Source organism: Oxyura jamaicensis, chromosome 1 (assembly GCF_011077185.1).
Source record: "Oxyura jamaicensis isolate SHBP4307 breed ruddy duck chromosome 1, BPBGC_Ojam_1.0, whole genome shotgun sequence".
NCBI classification, from domain to species: domain Eukaryota; kingdom Metazoa; phylum Chordata; class Aves; order Anseriformes; family Anatidae; genus Oxyura; species Oxyura jamaicensis.
In genome coordinates, this window is record NC_048893.1 from 5954412 (window position 1) to 5966711 (window position 12300).

The 12300-nt window shown below is 43.5% G+C and overlaps 1 protein-coding gene across 5 annotated transcripts in view; it reads left to right on the top strand.

Moving 5' to 3' along the window:
* Positions 1-12300, top strand: part of CAMK1D (calcium/calmodulin dependent protein kinase ID) — a 217690-nt gene that overhangs the window by 14056 nt on the left and 191334 nt on the right. Inside the window, exon 1 of one of the 5 annotated variants that reach the window (XM_035317406.1) lies at positions 4292-4311. The exons of the other annotated variants lie outside the window; for them this stretch is intronic. Coding sequence (XP_035173297.1) covers positions 4307-4311 — 5 coding nt within the window. The 5' untranslated portion in view covers positions 4292-4306. Of the gene's footprint in view, positions 1-4291; positions 4312-12300 lie in introns of those variants that run through there. 5 annotated transcript variants of the gene reach the window in all.

Sequence of the window (12300 nt, forward strand, 5' to 3'; positions counted from 1 at the left end):
ACGCAACACTTTTTTTCCAGGAATGTCATTCCCAAAGACTTAAGTTTTTTGTCTTACTGCTCCCCACCCAGTCATCTGCTTTCAGGACTGCTTGGATGAAGTCCTGCATAGCCCACAGTGACATTCACCAGATCATTTTTCACTTATCCATCTCCAGCCTAATGATACTGTCGTCTGGGCCATGGTAAAAATGAATGATGCATTGCTTCAATATACAGTGTAAGTATGCTTTTCACTCTGTGCTAAGGCTGTATTTTTCCAGGGTCCTTATGGAAGCCTGGTCCTCAGCCCTTTTTAACACTTCATGTAAATCTTTCTGAATATTTTAAGTGTTTGGCAGCAAACGTAGGAGAAACTTGGTACAAGTTCCCTAGGAATTAAATGACAAGCAGTGTACATTGAGGTGATACAATCATCTGTTTTAATACAAGGCCTTTCATCACATTGCAGCAGACAGGGACTGGGACAGCCCCATCCCTTTTCACAGAGATGTGTATCTGCAGAAAACCACAAATAAGAAGAGGTTACAGGGACCGCGACAATAAATGCCATCCTCGAGGATGAGCTGGCTGCTGGAGAGTGCTGACTGTGTTTAGGTGCTGTAACAGGGCAATGCTGTGGAAGCCAGGCTGGGAGAGCATTAAAAAATGAAGAATTGCAGTTTGTAGGACTGTCAGCAGGAACTGAAAAAATTAGGAAGAATTGAAAAGATTAGGAAGGAGGGAGAAGCACTGTGAAATCTGAACTTGTTCTGCCCAGTGCCAGGATAAGAGGCGGTGGGCACAAAGTGGAACACAGGAGAATCCATCTGAACACCTGGAAACATTTCTGCACTGTGGGGGTGATGGAGCAGTGGCACAGGCTGCCCAGGAAGGCTGTGGGGTCTCCTCCTTGGAGATCTCCAAAAGCCATGCTGGACACCCTGCTCTGGGTGGCCCTGCTGGAGTATGGGTGGGACCAGACAGACCCAGAGGTCCCTTCCCACCTCAGCCACCCTGGGGCTCTCTGTTTTGCTGCTAAATGGGTGTGCAACAGCAACTGGCTTCTTTCAGCTCATCCGAGTCTCCAGTCTGTATGTATTTTCTGGTCTTACATTTTTCTTCTCTAAATGAGTCTCCATCCTTCAAATGCACTAGTGTAGTGTGGTGTAATGAAGCTGGCACAGAAAACATTATTTTTTCCTCATGTAAAATGTATGCACCTCTCATCCTCTCCATGGGAAACTCAAGGGTAGAAGATTTCTGTTCCCTGTAAAAATAACTCTGGGATTCCCTCAGTCCATTTGTCTTTTACATAGTTTACAAGATGCCATTGATGTACCTGGCTGCATATCTCATTATGCCTCTAACTTTGGTTGCCACTGGGTTCGATGTTGTAAGCAACTTTTAGGGAACTGTAAGCACTTTTTATTTCAGGCAAGGTGACAGTGTTCCCAGCAGCCTTTTAAATATACCAGAGGATTGTGTTTTGGAGGAGAAGAGTATTTTTTAAGTTATCATAACCATATGACTCCTGTTGCTACAATTTCTGAGCAAATCTCAGTTCTTATAAAATCTGTGATACCGAAAACTTGCATGCTTGTATTTTTGCTACATTTATGCATGACATATGGACTTCCAGTATCTGGTTACTCAGTTTCTGCTCAACATCTTGTATTTTATGATGACTATTGAAATATCTGAATATGCATGGCATTTCCTTATGTACTATTAGTGTTGCTGCAGCTCCTCGGTCTTTTGTGGCTTGTTGGCTAACTGTCAGATACTCATGGCTTCATCAACAAACAGATGTACAGGTCTACTCTTTGTTTTTGTAGTTGCACTTTTGACATATTGTAAATGTCCTTAATTGATTTTGTTCAGAATAATACCATCTGCTGGCATCTGTTTCTGCTGTGGCTCTTGCTAAATACTTGTGTGTATCATGGTCTGTAAGGACAAATTATAGAGTTTCAGCACAGTATTTTGTCAGTATTTTTTTCCCCTGAAATAAATGTAAGCAAAGTTTGGACACTGGAAGACATTATAGAATCACAGAATAATTAAGGTTGGAAAAGCCCTCCAAGATCATCTGGTCCAGCCATCCCCTCACAACCAATGTCGCCCACTAAACCATGTCCCTAAGTGTCATGTCCAACCTTTCCTTGAACACCCCCAGGGATGGTGACTCCACCACCTCCCTGAACAACCAGTCTATTTTCCAAATGTTGTTTCAGGCAAGGATTGGGCCCTGTGACCATGTTGGTCTCTCTTAATTAATTGTTGGCATGCCTGCAAACGTATCAGAGCTCCCAGACAGAGAGAAAAGCAGCCTTTGAGTTTATATTTGGCTGCTTTTCATCATAGAGTGGTGTGGAATAAACTTTTAGATCTGCCTGCAGCTTTGACACAAAACTCTGTCCAATAAACAGTCAAGATAAGTCATCTTTAAACATCACTTACTGTATCTGTAAGTTTGATGGACTTCTTGTCAGCTTTTAACATAGCTGCGTGTGTTCTGATTTGAAGATTTTGGCGGCAAAAGCAGTACTGGACAGGCACTGGATGAGATGTCTGCTGAGGATGCAACTAGGAAAATGCATGCTGTCTCCTGAGATTCCAGACCGAAGTCCTCCTTCTTGTGTAGCCAACTGTCGTGCTGTGTTTAGCTCTCCATCCTCAGATCAGTCCTTTTTATTAGGTGGCATCAGCACTTATGGTAGATTTTATTACAGCTGCCATGTCCGTGTCTGAACTCTGAAATGCAATAGAAATTTCATTTCTTGGCGTGTTCTGTCTCTGGTCATGACAAGTGCAGGCAAGCGTCAAAAAGTATCCGGGCTGGGATTTATCTGTAGTGGCCTAAATTTGCTCCCAATAAAAATAATAAGAGCTGGCTTTTGATGTCAATGAGACAGCGTTAAACCAATTTTGAGGCCCTTGAGAAGCCCTTCCTTCTCTCTGCACCACTCACGTGTGGCAGTGACAGAGGGAGGGGAAGTGGGGTCATGAAGGGAAATAAGAGCCCTTCAAACATCATTGAAGACAGGGAGATAGGTGTGCTTAGTGTTTCGTTGGAATTGTCTCACCAGGCTGAAATATCTGGTGTCCCAGTGGAGTTTGATCATCTTAGCTGCTTTGTGATGCTTCGTATGGGAAGGATTTAATAGAAAAATTAAATATGGAGAGTCTTCCCTGCTATACACGAGCTCATATGAGGGTAATTGCAAAAGCAAGGGTTTTCCTTTCACTTTACCAACCAGTTTCTGGGGCCCAGCATCCTTGCTTGCTCACCATGTTGGTACCACTGTATTGGTACCCACAGGTGGTCAAAAGCTCAGGAGTTTGGCTTTGTAAATTCATGAGCTATGGAGATGATGTAGACTAATGGTAGAGGCATTGGTGGCACTGGGTGGAAGAGCACTAGGTAATGATTCAGGAGACTTGGATCTAATTTCTGACTGTGCCACTGGGCTTTTTTTATGACCTTGGAAAAGTTGCAGCATCTCTGTGGCCTGGTTTTCCTATCTGTCAAACAATCACCAGCCTACTTTGGAACTCACTTTGAGATATAACTGATTAAAGCTTGCTATGCAAAATGTTCAAAATGTACTGTGCAAGGTGATGTTTTTGTTATGGCAATGTGGCAGCAATCTCCACCGTTGTCTTATGTTATATTTGAGTGTGTTGGGAACTTGGCTGCAATGCTGGTGTTTTGTAGATGATTTTTTTTTTTTTTTTTTTTTTTTTGTGGGACATGCTTCTGCAAGAACCTGCTCCCTTTCCTAACAACACCACTGACTCCAAAAGGAGGTGGACACCCCCACCAGTTTCGAAAACACTAGAAATGGGACAACAGAGGGAAACCAACTGAAACACATTTCGTTTTCTGAGACTGTTGTAATTTTTCAGTGTGTTGGAATTCTGGCAGGGCACAAAGACGTTCCAGAAATGTCTCTTAGCTCCCAAATCCCTCCTGCTGATGGCTTTTGCAGCAGAGGTTTGCTGGCAGATGGACATCAGGGAGATGATTGGAAGCAGCTGTAGAGCTGTGAGGCAATTTTCCCCTCCTGTGAAAGCCAGGTTATAAGTGGGAGAAAAAGAAAATGAGGGTGGTTTTCTCATCATGCTGCCAATGGAGTGGGATTTGCAAACTAGTGGATGTAGATTTGTATTGCCCTGAAGAGCTCTTCAGTGATAAGACAATGTGGTCTTGTCTTGAAAATACGTTGGTATCATTACTGATCTGTTAGTTATCAGTTAATTATGTTTTTCAGCGTCTAACCATTTTTGTCCCTCTTGAAAAATCACTTCAATTGCTGAAGTCAATGTGGTGAGTATCCATGGTGACCCTGAAGTTACAAGCTTTCTGAAGCACTTTCAAAGAACAATTAAAGCAATTGGAGTAATATCTTCATTTCCATGTCTTTGTGGGGAAAACAGTGGTACCTGTGAGGCGCAGCAGGAATGTAATTGTATTTCCAGTCACTGCAGCACTACCATTTTTTGAAAAGCATGTTTTTTTGTAGGCAGAATACATTCTGCTTTTTCTCTGATTCTGGAAAGAGGTAAAGTTAGTGCATAAACTATAGAGCAGGCTTTCATTTAAGCTGTATGATTTGGACCTGCTGGTGAAGTTTGCTGCTATAGGGCATTTGGCATTCATCAGAAAAATCTCCAAGCCTGAACTGTTTTATTATGCAAAGTTATTTACGTGGAAGGTAAACTGCTATGTCTTTTTCCACTTTGAAGACCAGTGCCAGCTGATGGATGTCCTGTCAAATTTCTCATAAGGTTGCAGGGGAGGTGAATAGCTGTAGGTCTCACCCTTCAACCTATGGCTGCTATAAGCAAGGAGCCCTGGGGGAAAAGAATGCTCAGCTGGGCCATGGGTAGGAGAATAGCCTTGCTCAAGGAGCCATGTGGGTGTTCTAAAATCATGTGTCAAACAAGGACTGAGTTAGCAAACAACTGATGCCTTTATCAACTAAGGTCCCAATATTTGCATCTTTCCATTCAGATTTTATTAGTATGGCTCTTTTCTTCTTCCAAAATACTTCTGCTGCTCCACAGGCAAAGCAAAGTGCCCTTTCACATGAGCATAGAGATGTTCTTGAAGTGAATTTTCCTTCATAATTTAAGGTTACAGTTGACTAAAACATTTATTAAGGCTTCACCTTGTTTAGTGCATGATTAATTTGCTTATGAATACTGCCAGGTATGCTTATCCCCAAGCACCTGCTGAATCCTATTAGAGACATTAAGTCAACTTCATCAGGAGCCAAAATATTAAACACGTAATTGGTTTTCTGATAGGTGTGGATGACTGAAATGTGATTGAGAGCCTCCTGAGTGGTTGTTCTGTACATTTATTTCTTAATAATATATGGGACCAGGTTTGTAATCCCACTGAGAGCTCATCACAACAGCTGAAAAAGCTGAGTAGGATGGGAGCCGTGAACCAGACCTTACCCTGCAGCAGCTTTGCTTGATCAGGGCAGCCTGAGCCATGGGGATGGTGTTGCAGAAGCAGCCAGAGCTGGTGGGGTTGCAGAGGGAACATCTGGTCCTCGGTGGCCTGCACGTGCCCGGCACTGAGCTGCAAGCAATGTGAACCAGAGCCCTTTTAAGTCATTTTGTAAAACTGCGCTGCAGAAATGTCTTGGCAGGGTGAGAGGGGGAAAAAATGTATTTAGCTTAGCATGCTGTTGATACACCATGAATACTTTTCTTGGTGGCATAGAAACTACAATAAGGGAACACCAGCCTTTATGAAATGCCCTTTAAAAAGAAAACCCGGCATATTAACAGGTTCCTATTTAATCAAGCAATCTTTTACAAATGAAATAAACTCTGAAAGCTCAGAAAAATAACTTCCCTCCATCATAGGCAGACGAAATGTGTTGTTTCTTATCTTTGGATAGCTTTAGTTTTTCTGGGAAGAGGACTGTAACAGAAAGAATAACCCAAGGCAATGAACTGGGTCTTGAACAAAAAACATTTACTTGCATTTAATTTGGGTTTGTTCTCAGATGAGTCTGTGCTTTAGGTGAAATGTCTAAAACTTGGTTGTCCTTCAGAATACTAAAGAAATATGGGAAAAAATACATTATTTGTTTGCCTTGTGCATCACAGGAGCTGCAGAAATTTAGAAAGCACTGCTCTTTTTCAGACTAATCTGCTGTTACTCAGGAATTTTTTAAAGTAGCAAAGAGGTTGGGTGGGATTCACTGCACCGACAAGGATTGGGGGTAGTTGCCTAAATTTAGGCATTCAGTGTCATTTGGGATGTCCTAGGGTGTCTGAAACAGCCACCTGAAGATTGGATGTGCTGGAGACAGACACAATGTGGGAGCTGAAAGTTGGATGGAATAGCAGAGAGGGTCTTAAATGACTTTAAATGACATAAGGGTAGGATACACTTATAGGTTGCTCAGTATCATCCCTGACATTTGGGTCCTGAAATGAATGCAGTAGAGTCCTACATGACCCTCATCACATCAGAGTGGGGGAGCTGATGTGCTGGTATCAGGAGGAATGAGCTGGGTGAACACTGTTGGTAATACAAACACTGCCCTAAGCTTTCTTCTTTGCCTCTTTGTGGTCTTACAGTTGAGAGCAAACATTTAATAGTCTTAGTGCTGTGCTGCAGGTAATGAACTCATCTGAAATTAGGCCAAAGGTACCTCAAGCTGGGTCACCACAATCAACAGCCAGCTTCAAAATATAGGTTAAGTGATTTGTCTGTATTCACCCTTGAGAAAACTGGTTGACTGTCATGTTTCTGAACTTGCAGCTCTTTACTGGGACTACTGCTGGCCAAGTAAGTTAACGCCAATGCGGCTTTGCAGGATTGGGTCCTTTCTGTGAGCTACACCCAGCTGTCTCGAGGATGTGATGGGTATGGTGTCTTCTCCTTTCTTGGCTGAGTCCAGGACTTTTACTTTGCTTGCACAATTCTGTTGGTGTTATGAAACTATAATGTACCTGGAAGACTGCCCTAGCGTGGCAGTCAGTGATGTGCAGTCAGGTAGAAAAAAGGACCCAAGGAGTAATAATTAAAAATTCAGCATGTAAAATCTTCCATTAAACAATACTGGCAAAAGTCAATTTTTTTTATTATTATTTTTTATTTTTTTTGGTTGGATCTCACTTTATGCTCTTCACTTTTTCGTTTCATTTGCCAGATGTCCAATTATCTCTGGAAACCTAAGACGATCTTCTTTGGTCCACTGAGGCTGGCGGTAACACTGTTTTCTCTCCCTGGATCTGGCACAAAGCAGGCATTCCTTTGATGTTGGTCATTTTCAAATAACCTCTTGCAAGGAAAAAGTAAAACCACACACATCCCCAATCAAAGCACTCGGGTTGTTTTCCTGAAAAACCTCTGGTGTGAGAATTTCATCCTGGGTTTGTAACTCATTAGGAATCCTCTGTGATCTTTGTCTTTATAAAAGCAGCATCCATAGTCATTAAACATTAACTCTACATTTGCTTGAAAATAGCTGGCATCATTATTCTTTGCAGTTGTTAGATCTTATTTTATTTTATTTTATTTTTTATTTTTTGTGCATATGGCTTATAGGCCTTTAATACACATGCTTGATTTTTATCTTGGTTTGTATTTGCACTGAAAGGTGATTTGGATCTTGTGGTTTCGTGTCAACGCGGCCAATCTGCTTAAAATTACTTCTGGGTCATTATGCAGAAAGGCAGGATTTCTTTGCTTTGGGTTCAGTGGTTGGTGGAAGGGGCTGCTTTCTGCCTTCCCGTGGTAAAGTCGGCAAGAGTGGAGGCTCAGCCACCTAGGGATGGCTTTGATCGAGCATTTCTTCAGGGAAATGTGGGTTTGGGCAGAGGAAGGTTGGCCAAGGTATGGGTAGGTGAGGAATGGAAACTCCAGCTCCACACCAGGGCCTTCTTCAGCTCCCTGCTCTCTGAACCATCCTCCAGCTGGCAATGTCTTCTTCCTCCTGTGGCAAGGGGACAGTTGGGCTCAAAAGCGATGGTTTGGTTGGTTTTGGCAACTTGGTGCCTCATTGGCTTTCACAAAATCAGAGTCCCAGAATGGTGGCTGAGGTGGCAGGGACCTCTGGGTCTGTTTGGTCCCACCCCTGCTCCAGCTGGGCCACCCAGAGCAGGGTGCCCAGCACCACGTCCAGGTGGCTTTTGGAGATCCCCAAGGAGGAGACCCCACAGCCTCTCTGGGCAGCCCGTGCCACTGCTCCATCACGCCCAAAGAACAGAAGTGCTGCCTGGTGGTCAGATGGATCCTCTTGTGTTCCACTTTGTGCCTATTGCCTCTTGTCCTGGTTTTGCTGGATGCATTAGTGCTGCTGTGAGAGATGGTGCACATAAATCTGCCCCTCCTGCACCAAGCAGTGATGGCTGGGTGTTACACAGCCAGTGGTTGTGGATTGCTGGGACCAGAGGGTGAGCCCTACAAGAACTGTAAGAACAAACCAGACCCCTCAACCCTATCCATGCAGGTGAGCTACCAAATAAAATACAAGGGGGCAAGAAGGATGGGGAAATATGTATCATAAATGGATGTGCCAAGTTTAAGTTGCTTCTTAGATGGTTTTAAAGGAAAAATCACAGAAAAAAAAAGAAAAAAGAAGAAGAAAAAAGAAGTTGGATCACTCTTGGATGACAGAACAGTGAGAAGCACTCATCAGCATCCTCTTCTGGACTCTGACCACACCATTAGATGGTTTCCAGTTCAGAGCTGGCTGCTACCCAGCTGGTGGGAACACGGGCTGAAACTTGGTCTTTTGCGAATTTGCTGGTGGTTGATGAGCATTTTCCTTACCTTTTCTTCCCCCCTCCAAGTGGGAAAATTATTTTTAAGACTAGGGAATTTACGCCCTGTACAGTGCAAGTGTCAGACCCTGTATCCTGGGGAATTTGTGATGATTATATCGAAAAGGAGAAGAGGTTGTTGGTGAAGTGAAACTTGCTGAGATGCAAATGCTGCTTAAGTCAGTGAGCAAGATGGGGCCAGAATGGGATCTATGGGTACCTTCTGCATGGCAACCTTTTAAAAAAATAGATATCAAGTAATTTCTGCCATCTGTCAGTGCCAGCCTCTCACTATATTTTGTATTTCTTTCCTGCATGGACATTTTGAGTTCTCAGGGTCAGGGGCCAGCACTTCTGTGATGATTTGTTGTTTGGCTGCAGCAGCGTGTGGTCATTTCAGCATCTTCCCCATCGCTTCCCCTTGACCAGGAAGCAAATCTCAGTAAGGCATTTGCCTCGCTCAGCTGTGAGAGTCAGAAACGTGCTGTTTCTCTGAGGTTTTGATTTTTAACCCAACCAGCAACTGCAGAGATTGAATTATATTCCCAGGGAGAAGGCGCTGGGAGCAGCTGTGCTTGCGTGACCTGGGACAATTCAGCTCCAGTGTCCGTGCTGAGGAGTCAGATCTGGTTCATCTGCATCTGATTGTAGGCTCAGTTTAATTAATCTTCTCTTCAGAGCGGATTAATTGATTGCTTTGAAAAAAAAAAAAAAAAATTCCCCTTTGCATTGTTTTTCTGTAGCCAGCTGGGGGAAAAAAAATGGGTTCAGATGGTTTTGACTTTTAAATCTTTATTCAAAAGGACCCAGGCTATAGGGTATGAAATGAAAGGCTGTTGTATAGGTGGCCCCCTCATTTTTAATGTGGCATGTCCTGCACAAGGAGAGGTAATAATGGAATTAAATATTTGCTTTACAACCCAGTAAATGAAGAGAGATGCCTCCAGCTCCAAGCAGCTCCCTTCTCTCCCTGGCAGACCCTAGAGAGACCCTGTGCAATGCATTAAAGCACTGCTATTTCCATCTGGGGTGTGTGCATGCATTCTGCCATGTGTGCCTAGAATATCCTCTGCACCTGGGATGGGATGGATTTACTACTCGTGTCTGGAGCTGGGGCTGTACACGTTGGGTGAAAGCGTACATTGATTTTTATGCATGCACGTGAGCAATGTGTGTAGAGTTCCTGCTGACCAGGACTTATGAGATTTTTGGATGTCCTGAAAGTCTTGCATTCACTGCCAAGTCTCTCTTTTTTGCACTTACACAAAATTTCCAGACAGAAATGAGGATCTCTGTGGGGAAACTCTGTGGAGAGAGAATAACCTAAAATTAGACTGGTGAACAATGGATTTGGGCAGGGTAGGTAGCCCAGACCCCCCTAAATGGGGGGTTTGTTTAATTTTGGTCTGGATATATTTTTTTATTTTTTTTTTTAAGTTAAATATTTCACTTGGCTTGTGAAATCTTTTTTAAAACATTTTTGAGTGTTGCAAAATGTGAATGTTGTCTTGAAAAGAGAGAAAAAAAAAAAAAAAAGATGATTTTTCCTTTCCAAACTAAAACTAGTTTGTAGCTAGTTCTGATGTCCTCCAAACCATATGGTCTAATGAATGTAATATTCATTACGATATTTTTTACACTGCAACTGTTTTGTGTGTCAGTTTTTCCATCTGATAAATGAGTATAAAGAACAGGATATTTCCCTTTTCAAAACTGCTTTGAAATCCACTTTAAAAATCCCAGGCAAGTGCTGTCTACTGCTATTGACTGCAGGGAGGGATTGTGCAAAAAATCTTCCTCTGCCTTGCCATAATCTGATTGTAATTTGCCTTAAGTTTCCATTTGCAGGTTACTTGCAAAAGACTGGTAGGTAATTAGAAGACCTCTTGTAATAATAAATAAAATGGCCAGATGGGAATTATATCAGCACGGTGCCAGCAGCAGCCTGTCTATAACCATCCATGATCCCTCTTATAGGTACACGTGTTCCCATTGCTAATACCTTGACCAGACGAATTGGCCAACTCTCTCATTTCCTCTCAGCCATTTAATTGTGGGAATCAGAGTTTGGCCTTTGCCCACGTCTTCAGCTAATCCTCTGCCCTGGTCTTTCATCCTGAGCTATTCAGAGATTTGCTTCTTCATGCCGTGCCCTCCCACTTAAGCTTTTTAGGTGGCGTATGATCTCTTGCAGCACGTGTGAGCGTGGCTCTACCAGGTGCTTCCATATAGGCAGGAATACACGTGGCCAGGCATAAAGGCACAAATTTATTATCTTGTGAACTAGAGCTACGCCCTGGGTAGATTTGAAGTCCAGACTGCAGCTTGTTGCTGACCATCTCCTTTGGTGGCAGTGCTGGTGTCCTGTGTCACTGTCCATTGAGCTGGGTTTGCTCCCACTGTGGCTCCTCTGTTGCAGCCTGAGAGATGGGGAGACAGCTTGGAGGAGGCATTGGGGAGCTGTCAGACAAAGTTGTGGTCACAGTTCTCTTTCAAAGGCTGAGCTGGGAGGGCCTTTTGCCAGATGATGGAGCAAAGAGGCCTGAAGGTCCTTGGGGTGCCCCAAAAGCCTTTTATTTCCTGACCTATGATGTTTCTTTCACCCAGGATGCTCAGGCTTTGCACAAGCATTCCCAACCTAGCACTCCAAGAGCACCAAGACCATAACATGAGGGATAAACCTCCCCTTCCAGAGATCAGTAGTGTTTGGGTGCCCCTGTTTACCCCCATACAGAAACCCCAAGGAAGGAAAAGTGTCTGGGAGTCTCCTTGAAGCTTGTGAGAGCTAAAGATAAAAGTGTGAAAGTTCCTAGTGGAAAAAAGGACTTCTCAGATGACTAAGACTGTCTGCCGCCCATAATTTCCTAAAGCAATAACCCAGGGGGTAGGCTAATCCAGGGCAGAGATGGAGGAAGAGATGAGAGGAGCCGGGACTGTGACCTCATTGTATTTTCTTTCCTGGTGTTACTTAAAGCATGTGGCTATGTTTATTTGAGCTCAGTTTTAGGGATTTATCATGATTTGGAAGCTACTTAATATGAATGTAACTTATCCATGTAATGTTTTCCCATTTCTATGGGACGCAGACATCAGTGGGGGAGCTTTATGTCAAGGGAATCATTCACATTAATGTAACTATCTGATTGCAAATCTTGGTGGAAAGTCCTTTACCAGCAATGCAAAAACTCCATCTAGAAGAAGGGTTCACTCTGGCACTTTTTAAGTGCCAGATTTGTGTGGATCCCAAGGAATTTTAATCTCCCGTTTGATACTGCAGGGATTTGATGAACCTGGAAGCCTGTGCACACTGCCTTGGGTGCATGGTAGGAGCATGGCTGCATTTTGGGGTGGGTGGGATGGCTGAGGAAGGCATAAGGGGGTGTTGTGCTGGGGACTGGCTGGATAACACCTCTGTGGAATGGGGAGCTGCGTGCCACCAGGCTTTCTGCGGCACCATGGCCAAAATCTGCTCTCCGTTGGGCTGCTTTCCAAAGCCTGAGCACCTAATATCACTGTGGGT